The following is a 12,858-nucleotide window of genomic DNA, read 5'->3' as shown; positions in this document are numbered from 1 at the left end:
GATAAATATGGGGGAGGGATTGTAATCAGGGAGGCCTTGGCCAGGTACCTGGACTTGGTCATTTTGGCACCTAGATATCTGTCGTTCTAAAGCAGCCCCCCCCCCCGCCAAAAAACCTTTTCAGCTTTCTGGCCTTCCCAAAGCTTCAGGTGGTTCGTTGACCCTCTCTCAGAAGCCAGACAGAAAGGCAGCCCCCCTTCCTGGGGAGGGAGGAGGGCTGATGAGTACCCCAGTCTGGCTCTAGGGCAGAAATGGGGGAAGGGTTTGAAGTGGTCTCGCAGGAGCCCAGCCACAGGGGTCAGCCTGGCCTCCCTTTTTTCACTGATCAAAGCCGGTAGGTTTAAAAAAAAAAACTTCAGGGAGACGACAAGGGACGCGGTGGCTCAGTGGCTAAGACACTGAGTTTCTCAATCAGAAGGTCGGCAATTCAGCGGTTTGAATCCCTAGCGCCACGTAAGAGAGTGAGCTCCCGTCACTTGTTCCAGCTTCTGCCAACCTAGCAGTTCGAAGGCATGTAGAAAAATAGGGACCACCTTTGGGGGGAAGGTAACTGCGTCTTCGGCGTTGAGTCCTGCCAGCCACGTGACTGCGGAGACGTCTTCGGACAGCGCCGGCTCTTCGGCTTTGAAAGGGAGATGAGACCGTGGTTTTTCCAAAGAGTGTGCTTCCCCCTAGTGGACCCTTTGGCAAGTGCGGCTTTCAGGATGCATCCCTTTCCTCTGGAATCCAGAGCGCTTCCTTCTTAGGATACGGCGTGCTCAGAGTCAGGGAGAGGGAAGACAGGGAATGGGGGAGGCTTGCAAAGCATCGGTTTTCTGGATTGTGTATTTATGGTCTCAACTCCCGGGGTCATGCAGGGCTCCCTTGAAACTATTGTGTAGTGTATTCACTTGTGTCTGTGTGTTGTGTAAACACGGCCCTGGGATTTGGCTGACCTCACTTGTGTGAATTCAGATGAAAGAAGTGAACAGGTTTGCGTTTGCCGGCCTGGCCCCAGTGTGTGACGTGCTTCCTTTTATTTCTTGAACCCGGGGCCTTCCTGGGTGGTGGCCCCCCTGCTCCTGGCACAGCTTCCAGGGGCGGGCACAGCAAGCCTCCCCCAGCTTCCCCTCCCCCCCGCTCGCCCCCTTCCCCCGGCTGCCCCTCCCCCTTGCACGGGCTGCCTTCCCGCTTCCTTTTGAGCGGCTGCTATCTGATCCAAGATACGTGATCTGCCGGCTCGACCACACGCTTCCAACCACACTCCGCTCGCCTGCCTCGCGCGCAGGGCTGCCGCTCTGCCAAGTTGCCGACGGCTTCTTCTCTGCCGGTGGCGATGGCTGCCGCGTGGCCTCGCTGAGCTCCCAGGATGCTGCCGGGCGTGCCGCCCTTGGTCTTGCTTTGCCTGGCCTTCTCCTTGGGGCACCCCTGCCCCGCCACCTGCAGCTGCACGGACACTCACACGGTCGACTGCCGGGGCCGGGGGCTGCCCGGCGTGCCCACCCCCTTCCCCCTGGACGTGCGGAAGCTCCTGATGGGCAACAACAGCATCCAGAGGGTCCCGGAGGACTTCTTCCTCTTCCACAGCGACCTGGTCTACTTGGAATTGAGGCACAACGCCATTGCTGCCCTGCCGGACGGCGCCTTCGCCAGCTCCGGCAAGCTGCTCTACTTAGATCTGAGCTACAACAACTTGAGCCGGCTGGACGGCAGCCTCTTCCGGTCAGCGGAGCGCCTGGTCAAGCTCTGCCTGGGGAACAACCAGCTGGCCGAGGTGGACGAGGCAGCTTTCGCCAGCCTGGAGCATCTGCAGGTGCTGGAGCTGAACCACAACCGCTTGCAGAGGCTGAGCGTGGCCGCCCTGGCCGCCCTGCCCAGCCTGCGGGTCCTCCGCCTAGAGGGCAACCCCTGGCTGTGCGACTGCGACTTTGCCGGCCTCTTCAGCTGGCTGCAGGAGAACGCTTTCCGGCTGCCCCAAGGTAACCCCGGCCCTCCCTCCCTCCCTCCCTCCCTCCCTCCCTCCCCAGGCGCTGCCTGCCGCTCTCCCCCCATGTCCTCTTCAGCAGATGGTCTCTCTCTCTCTCTTCCCCCCTCCCCCCCCCATCTTCCGCTCAGCCTAGGGAGTCTCTTTCTGACTGTTCCCGGCTGGATCCCTAAGGCTGCCCGACTCAGAGAGGGCCTCCTGCCCGTTTCCTCTGAGGGGCCCAAAGGCCAGCCTCCCCCTGACCAGCCCTTGTGGAGAGGAGGGCCCAGTCAGGTGGGGTAGGATGGAGAAGGGGGGTGGGGTGAGCCGCCTTCAGCAGGGGGTCTCTCTGAATTCTTGGGGTTGGAGCAGGTGAGGCCCCCCAAGGCGGCTGGGAGACTTTTGCAGCTGCTTCCGACCAGGTGGATTTCTGGAGGGGTTTGGGGGGAGAGGGCCCCCCCCACAAGTGCTTGAGTCAGGGTCTTGATAGGAATGGGGTCTCCCCTGGGAGGCAGAAGCTGATTCCATGCGGTCCGTGAGACAGCTGGCACGTGTCCGTGTGCGGTGGGTCTGAAATGGACCCCCCTGCGCCAGGGGCTCAGCCGAGACTCCCTCTCGCCCAGTGATTTCCTGCCCGGGGAGATCTGAGCCTCTGCCCTTCGCTCTGCGCTTCCTCTGGGCTTCGCAGGGGCTCCCCAGAAAACCCCCCACCTCTCTTGCACTCTCCAGCTTTGCTGCTTTAACATCAACCCAGGGACGCTTCTCCCCCCCCCCCCCGCCCGTTCCTCACCTCCCCCACTTCCGGGTCCCTTCAGTCAGAGAGACCATCTCTGTTCTCCAGTCCTTCGTGGAACTCTAGGGGTTCTGAGAAATGCCCCCCACACCCTGTGAACCTGGGCTAGGATTCAGGGACAGCGTGTACAATTTTTGGACCAGAAAATGAACTTGCTAGATGCCATCTAGTATTGCGAAAACAATACTTACTCATTTTATTTTTCAGCATGTACAAGATAACAGGTATTAGTATAGCATCTTCCTGTGCGATGGGTTCAAACAGATGGATAGAAATAAGGATAACCTGGAGGCGAACACACAGGAGGAGTCCATATCAATGGGGACGGTAGGCCCCCTCAGGGACCGCTTAGGAAACGTGGGGGCTCCACGGTGGACAGTTGAAGGTTAAGGATATGGGGGGTTTGAGGAACCAACAACAGAATCAGGTCGAGTGTTCCAGGCTTTGGCCCCTCGGTTGCTGAAGTCGTATTTTCTGCAATGGAGTTTGGAGCGGTTTGCTTTAAATGTTTAAGTGACGTCCATATGGTGGACAACATTTTCTAAAGCTATACATTTCCTAACAGAGGTTTCTGGAGCGAAGGGCCCTTCAGCATTTCGGAGGCTGGGTGCCCCCCGCTCTGGTGACTGGGTGGAGTGGCCGGGCTGGGTCAAGCCGGTCTTGGCCTCCTCAGTCTCCCTGCTCTCAGAGGCTGCCGATGGACTCTGAAATCTCTGGCGGGAGGGCCGGGGTAGGCGGGGGAGCTGCAGATCACTTCCTCTGGGCAGGCGGTTCTGTGCCAGCCGGATGCCAGGCAGAACGGAAAGTGCCAGCCATCTGGCTCAGGCAGGCACTTCATGGGGGACTTGCTTCTCCCCCCCCCCCAATCTCCTCTTCACAGACACACACACACACACACACACACCAGTGTTGAGGATGCCAGCTGGCAGACTGGAGCCCAGGGAGAGTGAGAAGCTGGGGAGGCAGCACAACCGCACAGGGGGGTTGTGAGTCTGTCTAGGCGGCTTGTGCTGATTCAAACGGGGAAACCCACAACCACAAACGGCCCCCACATGGCCAAAGCCTCCCGTGACAACTCTTGAGGGCCTGGCGCTGACTCCGCTGAGGGGGGAGGGAAATCTCACCGCTTCCCCCCCTCCTGCCCCCCCCCAGGAGACCCAAGGAAGGAGTTTTGGGTCAGTTGCTTCACCTGCTTCTTCTCCCCGTTTGCCAGAGGTCCTGGGGACTTCAGCCGCCTGACTGGAAAAGGGGCAGGAACACCTGTTTCTCCCCAGTTTGGGGCTCTGCCGCGTGGGGCTTTGGGTAGGGGAGTTGTGAGTGCTCCTCCTAAGAGTAACCCCCCCCACTCTGCCCCCCTCCCCCCTTCCTCTCTGCCTCCTGCTGTGCTGCAGGTCTGGGGGAGCTCTGGTGCACCCCCCCCACGGAGGAGAGCTCGGTCCCGCTCAGCGAACTGACGGAAGCCAGTTTCCAGGACTGCAAGTTCCGTCTGTCCCTGGTGGACCTCCTGATCATCGTCTTCTCCGGGGCGGCCGTCTCCGTGGCAGCCATCATCTCCAGCTTCGTTCTGGCGCTGCTGGTGAACTGTTTCCACCGATGCACACCCAGAAAAGACGAGGAAGAAGAGGAGGAGGAAGGCTGAGCTCCCTTCTCCTCTTCCGCCTGCCGTGTCCAAAGGAAGCCCAGGACGGCCTCCGCTTGCTGAGGGCCAAACAGTCCATCTCCCGCGGGCTGGCCAGGAGATTCCCCGGGGGATTGGCAGGGTGAGATCCGCTGACCGTTTCTCAGGAGGCCAGAAGGGGCCCAGAAGCAGCGGTTGCTTCATTCTCAAACTTCTCTCTGCGGACAGCTGAAAATCAGCAGGAAACCCAGCTGTACATCTCCAAGGAGCAGCCCCCCACGGGGCTCCGGGTGTGGATCTGCCGTTGCCCCTTGGCTGGCTCCCTCCCTCCCGGCCCAAGGCTCCAAGCCACTCAGGGGTTGCCTCCTCACGCCCAGCTTGGCTTGTCATCTCCTGGCTGAGCAAAGGCAGCCCTGGCCCACCGCCCGGCCTGGGACGGCTCCCGTTGGGCAGACAAGAGGACTGCTTGGCGCGTCTCCCGTGCAGCCCGTCCGCAGGAGGAGCAGGAGGCAGGCAGCCCGGCTCCCCCAGGCTGCCTTTTGTTCCTCCTCCCTTCCTTTTCACGGAAAAGACATGGCCACTGTGTGACCCTTGCCCTCTCCTCTGGTCTGAGTGTCCCTGAGGGGTCCGAATGTCCAGCCTTTTCTTGGAGAAGCATTGCTGCCGCTGGGCTCCCCGTCTTCCCGCTTCTCCGTCACTTGACCCCAAGCGCTGGATTGGGAAGGTTCCGCTCCGTTGGACCCTAACCGGACTTCAGCCTAGAGACGGAAGTGCAAGGCTGATCGACCTGTGGGCAGCCGGGGGCTTTGGTGACGGCTGGGGGATGTGGGTGTGTGTGTGCCGAGAGCCTTGTGGGACCGAAGCCTTGAGGAACGCAAAAGGCCTGGATAGAAATGAAATCCTCATTTCCACCTTTGGGAACCTGCCATGTGGAAGGATCTTCTACTGTGGACATTTCTGGAGATGCTAAAATGGATCCCAGGGATCCAGACTGATCCAGGCGTTCTCCCATCCTGACCCTCTTAGGGAAGGACACTTGGGGGTCCAGCCTGCATGCGTGCGCTTCCTTCTGAAGAGCCTCCATGTGGTTTTCTCTCCAACAGTGTGGAAGTGGGAAAGGATTTTTTTTTAAATTCCCAGAGTAGCCCCTTCCTGCCTTATGGATCCCCCCCCCAAGTATCCCCTAGGCCTCCTCCTCCTCTCCCTGCCTGAGGTGCTCACGGGGGGGGGGGGGGTGCCTGGGCCGGGCTCCCTCGAAGGGATTCTTGGTACGCTGCAAAGTGGGGATCTGGGCCTCCAAGGAGCAGTGAAGGGGGTGGATGTTTCAGCACCTCCCTTTGCTTTGAACAGCAGCCGATGTGGGAGCCTTCTGGGCTCATTCCGGGCAGAGCTCGGAGGCCGTCTCCCCCCCATGGGCCCGCCTGGCTGCAGGTGGGGGTCTCAATCTGCTCCTGCAGGAGAGGCTCCTTCCCAGAGCCGGGCCAGGTCTTGGTGGGGGATGGGGGCGACTGTGGCAACTGGGGTTCTAAAAGATTGTTTTCCTCTGCAGCTAAAATTTTTCTTCACCCCCCCCCAAATGTAGCACCACAATTGTGACCAATGCATCCTGTGTCTCACCTATGAAAAGTTGCATCCTGTGATCTTTCGGTGTAAAAGGGTCTGCAACTGGCATGAGGTTGTGATTGTTAACTGTGTGTTTGTGTATGGGGGGGGGCACTAAGTCCAATTCCGGGGGCTGGGATAGTCTTTGTTCTGCCCATTTATTTTCCCTTGCCCTGTCCATCGTCATCCTCCTCCCCCCAACCCATGGGGAATACTTTGGGCAGCCTTTTGCTTTGGGTCCCCGTCCCCAGCCTGGAAAGAGAACCGCAGAGTCTCCCGGGTGCCCCCAGCAGCTTTATTTGGCCCAGGGGCCAAGGAAGGAGGAAGGGGGGGGAGGGGAAAGCCGGGTGTGGCCTGGAGGTTTTCTCAGTGGAAACCCCCCTCCATTCTCTCTCTCTCCCTGGACTTGTGGTGGAGCTAGGAAGGCACGGAGTCCGGGAGCCGGTTCTCTACACTCCTCCTGGCCTCTCCCTCCGTCCACACGGGATGCCTGGTGGGAAAGCGGGGCTGAATCCGTTCCACGGCGAAGGCAACCAGGCTTCCATTGGTGCTTGATGGCGCCAGTCCCCTCACCGTGAAGCTTCCAGCGCTCCCCATCCCTGCCAGGGGCAGGAGCTTTCCTCGGGAGAGGCCCTCGGCCACCTGCCTGGGTGCACCCATCCCTCCCCCCGGGGGGCTTCTGCCCTTCTCAGGCGGGGGCATCCAGGCTTCTAGGCAGCCACTGCTTGCGGCTCTGCTGCAGGATGCGCCTGGCGTCCGGCCGCTGGCGAGGGGCGTAGGCCGAGGCGGGAGGCTTGGGGTAGGAGCTGTGGTAGGTGCTCTCGCCCACTCCCGGCTCTTTGCGGTGCCAGGTTTCCATCAAGTGCTCCAGAAGTCCGTAGCTGGTTGGGGGCTCTGAAAAGGACATCATTTCAGGATGGGGAAGAGGAAGGGGGGGGGGAATGAAATAAAAGGGAGGACGAAATAATGGACAGGGGGCTGCAACTGTCCCCAAATCATTGACCTTCACCAGGGACCTGAGCAGCGACAGAGGAGCAGGGGCAGCAAAGCTTAAGGCCGCCGAGACCAAACCGAGGCAGGTGGGCTGGAGGGGGCCCTGGGGATGAGGTGTGGAGTCACCCTTCCCAGGACTCAATAGGGTCAATAGCTTTGTAGGCCGAGATCTGGTAGCCCCGATTCTGCCCGCCAAGAATCCGGACGCTTCCCCCCCCCCACCCCAATTTCTCTGGAGATCTGCTTCAATTCCCACTCGTCCCATCGCAGCCGGCAAGCAGATGCCCACCTGCTGCTCTGGCAGGTTCCACAGGGAGACCCCTGCCCAGCCGTCTATCCCGGGAGCCCCCCGCCCCACCCGTCACGGCCCTCCCTCCCCTCGGGACCTACCAACGAGGGGGTAGTCTGATTTCTCTGGCGTCCAGGCCAGTTTGTGCCGGTCCCACTTGCGGAGGGGAGGCAGGTGGGGGTTGTGGCCGTGCCTGTTGTACTGGTCTTCGTACTGGGAGACCAGGTGCTGATGCCTGGGCTCTTCACAGTGGGTCAAGATATACTTCCTTGGCAGACCCTGAAAGGCAACAACGAGGGGCATTTGAAGGTGCTGGGCCCGACGGAGGGGTCTGCGGCAGAGGCCCCTTCCGTCATGCACGGGGGTAGGATGGGCTGGGGGCTGGCGAGGGGAACTGGGGCTGGCGGGCCTGGACTGGGGAGGGCAGAATCCAGTGTCCGGTGGTGAGCCCTTGGGGAAGCCAAAATGTCATGGCTTGCCTGAATGGAGCCAAACTGGGACGGAGCCCATGCTCGGAGGGGGGAATGGCATCCGAGGGCTGGCCTCTGTGTGTGTGTGTGACCAAAGATAGGAGGGGGCTTTTGAGTCGCCTGCCGAGTTCAGTGTGCTTTAACCTGGCTTGGTTTTCGGTGGGCTTTCTTGGCGTGTAGCTCAGCCCTCGGGTGAGCCCCTGGTTGAGTGTCTTGTGCCCCTTCAGGAAACGGAGCTCTTCTCTACCCGGGTTCCTCGGTGGCTGAGTGTGAAAGAGGGGCGACAGCAGGGGGTCCCCCTCTCAACCCTGGCTGCAATCACCCGGTCCAGGCAGGAGGTGGACCTGAAGGGCCCCGACTCCCCTTACTCACTTCCAGCCGCTTCATCAACCTCCGCATGACGGTTCTGTCGGGGGCCCCCGTGGGGAAAGGGACAAAGTCTTGTTTGAAGGTGCTCAGACCCGTCCCCTCGTTCTCACGGACAAACTGAAACGACCCAGACAGACAGCCGTCACTGGAACAAGCCGAGATCGCCCACAGGCCGGGCTCCCCCTTTGGGAAACCCGGGATTCCTGTGCCCCCCCCCCCCATTCTTACCCTTCTCCTCTCCTCTCCCCAGTTTCCAACCAGCACTTTAGTCGAGTACTTTGGCTCCACCTTCCAGCTGGGGAGGGAGCATTCCTGGACGTCTCTGCATAGGTTGAACATGTCGCCCCCCCCTCTCTCCCCCACCACACGCTCTTCCACTCTGCCCCAGAGCTCCCAGGGGCCCCTCTGTGGCTGCCCCTCATCTCAGGTTCTCCATTGTTGCCCATCGCCTTGGTTACCCTCCTGTCACACGGCAACGGGAGGTTCTGTGGCCAGGCAGTGCCCTGGGCTTGTTCTGTGGGGTTCAGGAGGAGGGGGCCGGATGCCTTAGGGCTTCCGTGGGGGGTCTGCCTGCCTGGCGATCGGGAGGATGCATGGAGAGGTATCTCTGGTGTGGGGGAGCCTCTTTTATCTGCACGAGGGATGCAGCTCAGCTCCATTAGTGTAGCATTTCCTGTGCAGAAGCTGAAGGTGGCAGGTCCTTTTTTCCAGCTTTTTAAAAAATTTCTTCCTTTCTTTTTTTGGAGCCTGAACCTGGTTGGTTCCCTCCCTCCCTCCCTCCCTCCCTCCCTCCCTCCCTCCCTCCCTCCCTGACAAAAGGGTTATGCAGAAGACTAGGTTGCCGTGTTAATGTAAGAGAGCAAGTCAGCTGTGTTTCATTCCTGAATGGCAGCACCCAAATCTCCACAGCCATTTCCAAAATGTTGTTTCTAACATTTATTATTCCGTCTCCAAATAACCCGAGTCTCAAGTCAGTGTGCAAATAAAACAAAGCGAAGGCCACGGAAGCCTATTTGAAATACCCCCATGAAGCAATCCTTTGGAATGGCCCATTAAAACAGCAGGCACCACATCTGGTACCACAGCACAGTACAACCTGGCCGTGTCTCGTGGAAAACCCTCTTCTGGCCAAGAGAGCCACGTTTGGTTCTCCGTGGTGGGAAGCGTGGGAAACAAAGGCAGAGGGCGCATCCCATCTGCTTGGCCACGGCTCAGATTGCAGGGCGATTCAGCTTTTGTGCTAAATGGGCTTAATTTGTGTCAAATGCAGGTTTTCTACTTCCTGACCGAATACGGTTGTTCTTGTTACTTCATAAGCCTGTAATGAAGCTGACAATATCGTCCACCCCCTTTTTCCCAGATGGGAAACAGAGCCAGCCGCTCTCAAAAAAGTCTAAAATCCCGTGGAATCCTTTCGCAAGGTGGCGCCAGGTCACCGGGACACCCTGGTCTTCCAGGCGCCTCTTGTAGAGCAGGCCGTCGTCTCTCAGGACGTCGTATTCGCAGGTCAGGATGAAGGTCTTGGGGAGCCGCGAGAGGACGGCGTCTTCCACCAGGAGCGGCGAGCATTCGGGCAAAGTCAGGCTCCGGAGGGCCTCGCAGACGTCCTCTTTGGGAGAGAGGAAGGGGGTGGGCTCATAGCCCCTGGCCTTGAACTCCTTCTGGAGGCGGTCTGTGCTCAGCCACTTCCTGTACTGCGCTCTTAGCTTCATCGGGACGTGCGACCCTTCCAAGATGTCCCCCAGGCACGAGGCGTCTCCCGTCGAGCGCTGCAGCAGGTAGAAAGCAGACCGTTCTCGGAACAGAAGCGGCACCGCCCGGTTCTGCTGGTAGGAAGGCAGACTGAAGTCTACCGCTTGGAGGACAGGGCAGAGGAGGATCTGAGCGCGCACCTTGGTGGGGCCCGGTCTACTTGCTAAGATTTGGCAGACCCTGGCGGCGAGATTCCCGCCCGCCTCGTTTCCAGCAAGGATGACCCAGCTGCTGTCCACCCCATAGTCCTCCGCGACCTTCAGGAAGTGAGTGGAGGCAGCAAGGCAGTCGTTGAGCTGGGCAGGGTGTCTGTGCTCAGGAGCCAAGCGGTACCTGCAGGGAAGGAGGGGCATGTAAACCAGAGGAGACTTTGACCTTCCCCCTCCACACACACACACACACACAGACACACAGAGCTCTGAGGTTCAGCTTAGGCCCCGAACGGAAAGCCTTCCGTTCCAGAAGTGCTGCCTGCACTAGGAATATCTGCCTGCCAAGCCCCAGCCACCCACCCGGGTCCTTCCACCTTCCCCAGCCATGGGGCATCTGGTTCAGACCCTCTGGTTTCAATTCCTCCTACAGGAGGGAGCCTTGTTCCATTTGCTTAGCCTATCAATGAAGGGGGATGATGGTGATTGCTGCCCTTCTCTTTGGTTGGGGAGATTCCGCCAAGGCTTGTAGGGAGGTTGGTGCCTGGCAAAGCCGGTGGCTCCTTCTCTAGGGCGGCCTCCTCTGCGCTCCCAGGCTCAGGTACAAGATGACAAAGCCCACTCGGGACGACTTACCCCACGGAGACAACCACCGAGCCGCTTTCTCTGGCCAAGTAGCAGCAGAGGTGCTCCTGGCTCCCTGGGAAAAAAAGATCATTTGCACGACCGACTCCCCTCATCCTGCATCTCCTAAACACGGCCTCCTCCTCCGTGGAAAGCGCCCCAAGACATTCCCTCCACCGAGAAAGAAGGCCCGAGCGGCCGATGGCTATTGGGGCCTTGAAGGCCCGGAGGCAGCCAAGCCTGCCTTCCCTTGGATCTGTTCCTTTGAATCCACCGGTTGCTTCCAAATTGATCCAGTGGTCCCGGGATCATGCAGAGAGAACCTTTTCTTTCTTTCTGAATCTGACCCATTTTCTGAGCTGGCTCCTTTTAGTTTGGCAACTCAGTTCTGAAATCCAAATATCCTCAGTTTGGAGACCTGATCTGAACTATTCAGTACCCTCAACACAGCATCTCATGAAGGATCCCATTGCCCCCCCCCCCCCCGTCAGATCAGCCAAGAATTAAAATGGTCTCTCCCCCCCCCCCCCCCAATCCTGCCTTCTGGGGCGTTTTCTTCCTGCTGCTGTCCTGGAGACCCCGCGGCTGGATCAACCTTCCCAGCCTCCTCCTCCTGCCCCTCTGCCGGCTCTGCTGCGTGGGTCCTCCCCCCCCCCCCCGCTCGCCCCCAATGCCTTTGGTGGGAACCGAGCTGGAGGTTCTTCCCCCTCCGCTCCCTCCTGAACCCCCACCCCACCCTCTCCCCCTTGGAAGCAGCTCCGGTTCCTCCGCGGCGACCCCCTTGGCCCTCAGCAAAGGCCCGCGTCCCTCTCCCCTCGGAGGAAGCCCAGCTCCGGCCCCGGCACTCACCCCGGCTGCCGAAGAGCCAGCCCCCCCCGTGGAAGTAGACGATGCCCGTCCTGGGGCCGGCGGCGGCGGGCGCCTTGGGCAGGTAGAGGCGGACGGGGACGCCCTGGAAGGCGGCGTCCTGGATGCGGAGGGCGGCGTCTCTCCTCCTCGTCCAGGCGTTGCGCACAAACCGGACGAACTGGAGCTGGCTGCAGAGGCGCAGGTTCTCCAAGACCCGTCCCTTCCAGGGGAGCAAAGCGGGGGCTTCAGAGGCTGGGCGCCTGCTCCGGATCCCCCAGGAGCAGGGAAGCGCCCGGCCACCCGCGGAAAGCCCAGCTGGTCCCCGGGGGAGTCCGCGGCCTCCCCGTCCCCCCTTCAAGGGCCTGGCGGGGGCCGCCTCGGCCGCCCCCCTCGGTGCCAGGTGGCGTGGCTCTCTTCCTGCTCCGAAGCCCGGCGGTGCCCCTCGCTCCGGGCTGCCGTTTAAGACGCGCCCCGGAGCCGCTGTCCCGAGAGCGGCCGCTTGGTTTGGCGCCCCGGAGACGGGCAGCTTAGCTCCGCCGGGCTCCCGCAGAGGGGACTCCCCAGCGGCTTGGTCAGCCGGAGAGGGGCGCAGGCGGGCTCCCCGCGACGGCTTTCCCTCCCCCCGCCCGGCTCTGGTCCGCACATCGGCAGCGCCCCCGGCCCCCAAAGCCTCCCGGGGGGCACGCGCTGCGCCCGCCCGCCTCCCTCCCTTCCTGCCTGCCCCTTCTCACCAGGACGGCGGCCCCGATGCGGCAGGCGTGGATGAGGCGGAGCCTGGCCGGCTGCTCCAGCCCTGCCGGCAGCTGGGAGTTGGTGGCCTCGAAGTAGACGCTGCCCAGCACCAGCAGGATCAGGGCGGCCAGGATTGCCGCGGCCGCCAGCGCCAGCAGCGCCTCCGGGAAGCCCATCGCTCGCCCAGGGAGGCAGGCAGGCAGGCAGGCAGGGAGAGCCGGCGCAGCGCTGGGCCTGGAGGTTTGCGGGCGGGGCGGAGCCCTCGGATCACCCCTCCCACCCTGCCCGGCCCCTTGTCGGATCCAGGCGCGGCTTCTGGCTCTCAGGGCGGGAAGCGGCGCGAACTCCGCCCGTGCAGCGCCTCCGGCCAGGACCAGGGCAGCCCTGGATCCGACCACTCCCCCCCCCCCCGCCCAAGCAGGAGTCCCCGCGATGGCTAGAAGGCGCCTCCAAAGGAGCCCCTCCTCCTGGCCTCGGGCGGGGGGGGGGCGGGGGGGCAGGTCAGGAACTGGAGGAGCAGCCGTCCCAGCCCCAGAGGACGGCAGGGCTTCCGCTGGACGCCGTCGGGGGAGGAGAGGGCACCCTTAAGGACGCTGGTTGCTGCTTTTGTGGTTCTGAACCTGAGCGGACATGGAGCTCAGCATTGGGGGCTGGCGAGGCCTTGGGCAAGAGGCGG

The 12,858-nt window shown here is 61.4% G+C and overlaps 3 protein-coding genes across 5 annotated transcripts; 1 reads left to right on the top strand and 2 right to left on the bottom strand.

The window, feature by feature from the left end:
* The first annotated feature begins 1,348 nt into the window (after window positions 1-1,348).
* LRRC38 (leucine rich repeat containing 38) lies at window positions 1,349-4,399 on the top strand. The gene is made up of 2 exons (XM_032232160.1): window positions 1,349-1,958; window positions 4,127-4,399. Exons 1-2 carry the CDS (start codon window positions 1,349-1,351, stop codon window positions 4,372-4,374), a joined length of 858 nt encoding a protein of 285 aa, XP_032088051.1. The 3' UTR covers window positions 4,375-4,399.
* A 2,223-nt stretch (window positions 4,400-6,622) lies between these two features.
* C15H1orf158 (chromosome 15 C1orf158 homolog) lies at window positions 6,623-8,823 on the bottom strand. Of its 2 annotated transcripts, XM_032231536.1 has the most exons (4): window positions 8,305-8,823; window positions 8,080-8,193; window positions 7,339-7,516; window positions 6,623-6,849 (listed from the first exon to the last, which is right to left on the bottom strand). In XM_032231536.1, the coding sequence occupies exons 1-4, from the start codon at window positions 8,413-8,415 to the stop codon at window positions 6,644-6,646; spliced, it is 609 nt and encodes a 202-aa protein (XP_032087427.1). In that variant the 5' UTR covers window positions 8,416-8,823; the 3' UTR covers window positions 6,623-6,643. The 2 variants fall into 2 exon arrangements, with proteins under 2 accessions (XP_032087427.1, XP_032087426.1); XM_032231535.1 differs by having other exon boundaries at window positions 8,080-8,823.
* A 174-nt stretch (window positions 8,824-8,997) lies between these two features.
* LOC116518256 (arylacetamide deacetylase-like 4) lies at window positions 8,998-12,461 on the bottom strand. Of its 2 annotated transcripts, XM_032231534.1 has the most exons (5): window positions 12,182-12,461; window positions 11,451-11,670; window positions 10,614-10,677; window positions 9,969-10,161; window positions 8,998-9,845 (listed from the first exon to the last, which is right to left on the bottom strand). In XM_032231534.1, exons 1-5 carry the CDS (start codon window positions 12,356-12,358, stop codon window positions 9,387-9,389), a joined length of 1,113 nt encoding a protein of 370 aa, XP_032087425.1. In that variant the 5' UTR covers window positions 12,359-12,461; the 3' UTR covers window positions 8,998-9,386. The 2 variants fall into 2 exon arrangements, with proteins under 2 accessions (XP_032087425.1, XP_032087424.1); XM_032231533.1 differs by having other exon boundaries at window positions 8,998-10,161.
* Between the last annotated feature and the right edge of the window lie 397 nt (window positions 12,462-12,858).

This window comes from Thamnophis elegans, chromosome 15 (assembly GCF_009769535.1).
Source record: "Thamnophis elegans isolate rThaEle1 chromosome 15, rThaEle1.pri, whole genome shotgun sequence".
Lineage (NCBI taxonomy): Eukaryota > Metazoa > Chordata > Lepidosauria > Squamata > Colubridae > Thamnophis > Thamnophis elegans.
Note: the sequence above shows the minus strand (reverse complement) of the source record. Positions and strands in the feature narration are given on the sequence as shown.

Bases quoted from the DNA above. Each gene is read 5' to 3' on its own strand.
- LRRC38 (XM_032232160.1), top strand. From the start codon at position 1,349: ATGCTGCCGGGCGTGCCGCCCTTGGTCTTGCTTTGCCTGGCCTTCTCC. The intron at 1,959-4,126 runs GTAACCCCGGCC...GCTGTGCTGCAG, and splicing joins CGCTTTCCGGCTGCCCCAAG to GTCTGGGGGAGCTCTGGTGC.
- C15H1orf158 (XM_032231535.1), bottom strand. From the start codon at position 8,415: ATGTTCAACCTATGCAGAGACGTCCAGGAATGCTCCCTCCCCAGCTGG. The intron at 7,517-8,079 runs GTGAGTAAGGGG...GTTGCCTTTCAG, and splicing joins GGTTGATGAAGCGGCTGGAA to GGTCTGCCAAGGAAGTATAT. The intron at 6,850-7,338 runs GTAGGTCCCGAG...TGTCCTTTTCAG, and splicing joins ATCAGACTACCCCCTCGTTG to AGCCCCCAACCAGCTACGGA.
- LOC116518256 (XM_032231533.1), bottom strand. From the start codon at position 12,358: ATGGGCTTCCCGGAGGCGCTGCTGGCGCTGGCGGCCGCGGCAATCCTG. The intron at 10,678-11,450 runs GTGAGTGCCGGG...TTTTTTTCCCAG, and splicing joins CTGGCTCTTCGGCAGCCGGG to GGAGCCAGGAGCACCTCTGC. The intron at 10,162-10,613 runs GTAAGTCGTCCC...CCTTCCCTGCAG, and splicing joins TCGGTGGTTGTCTCCGTGGG to GTACCGCTTGGCTCCTGAGC.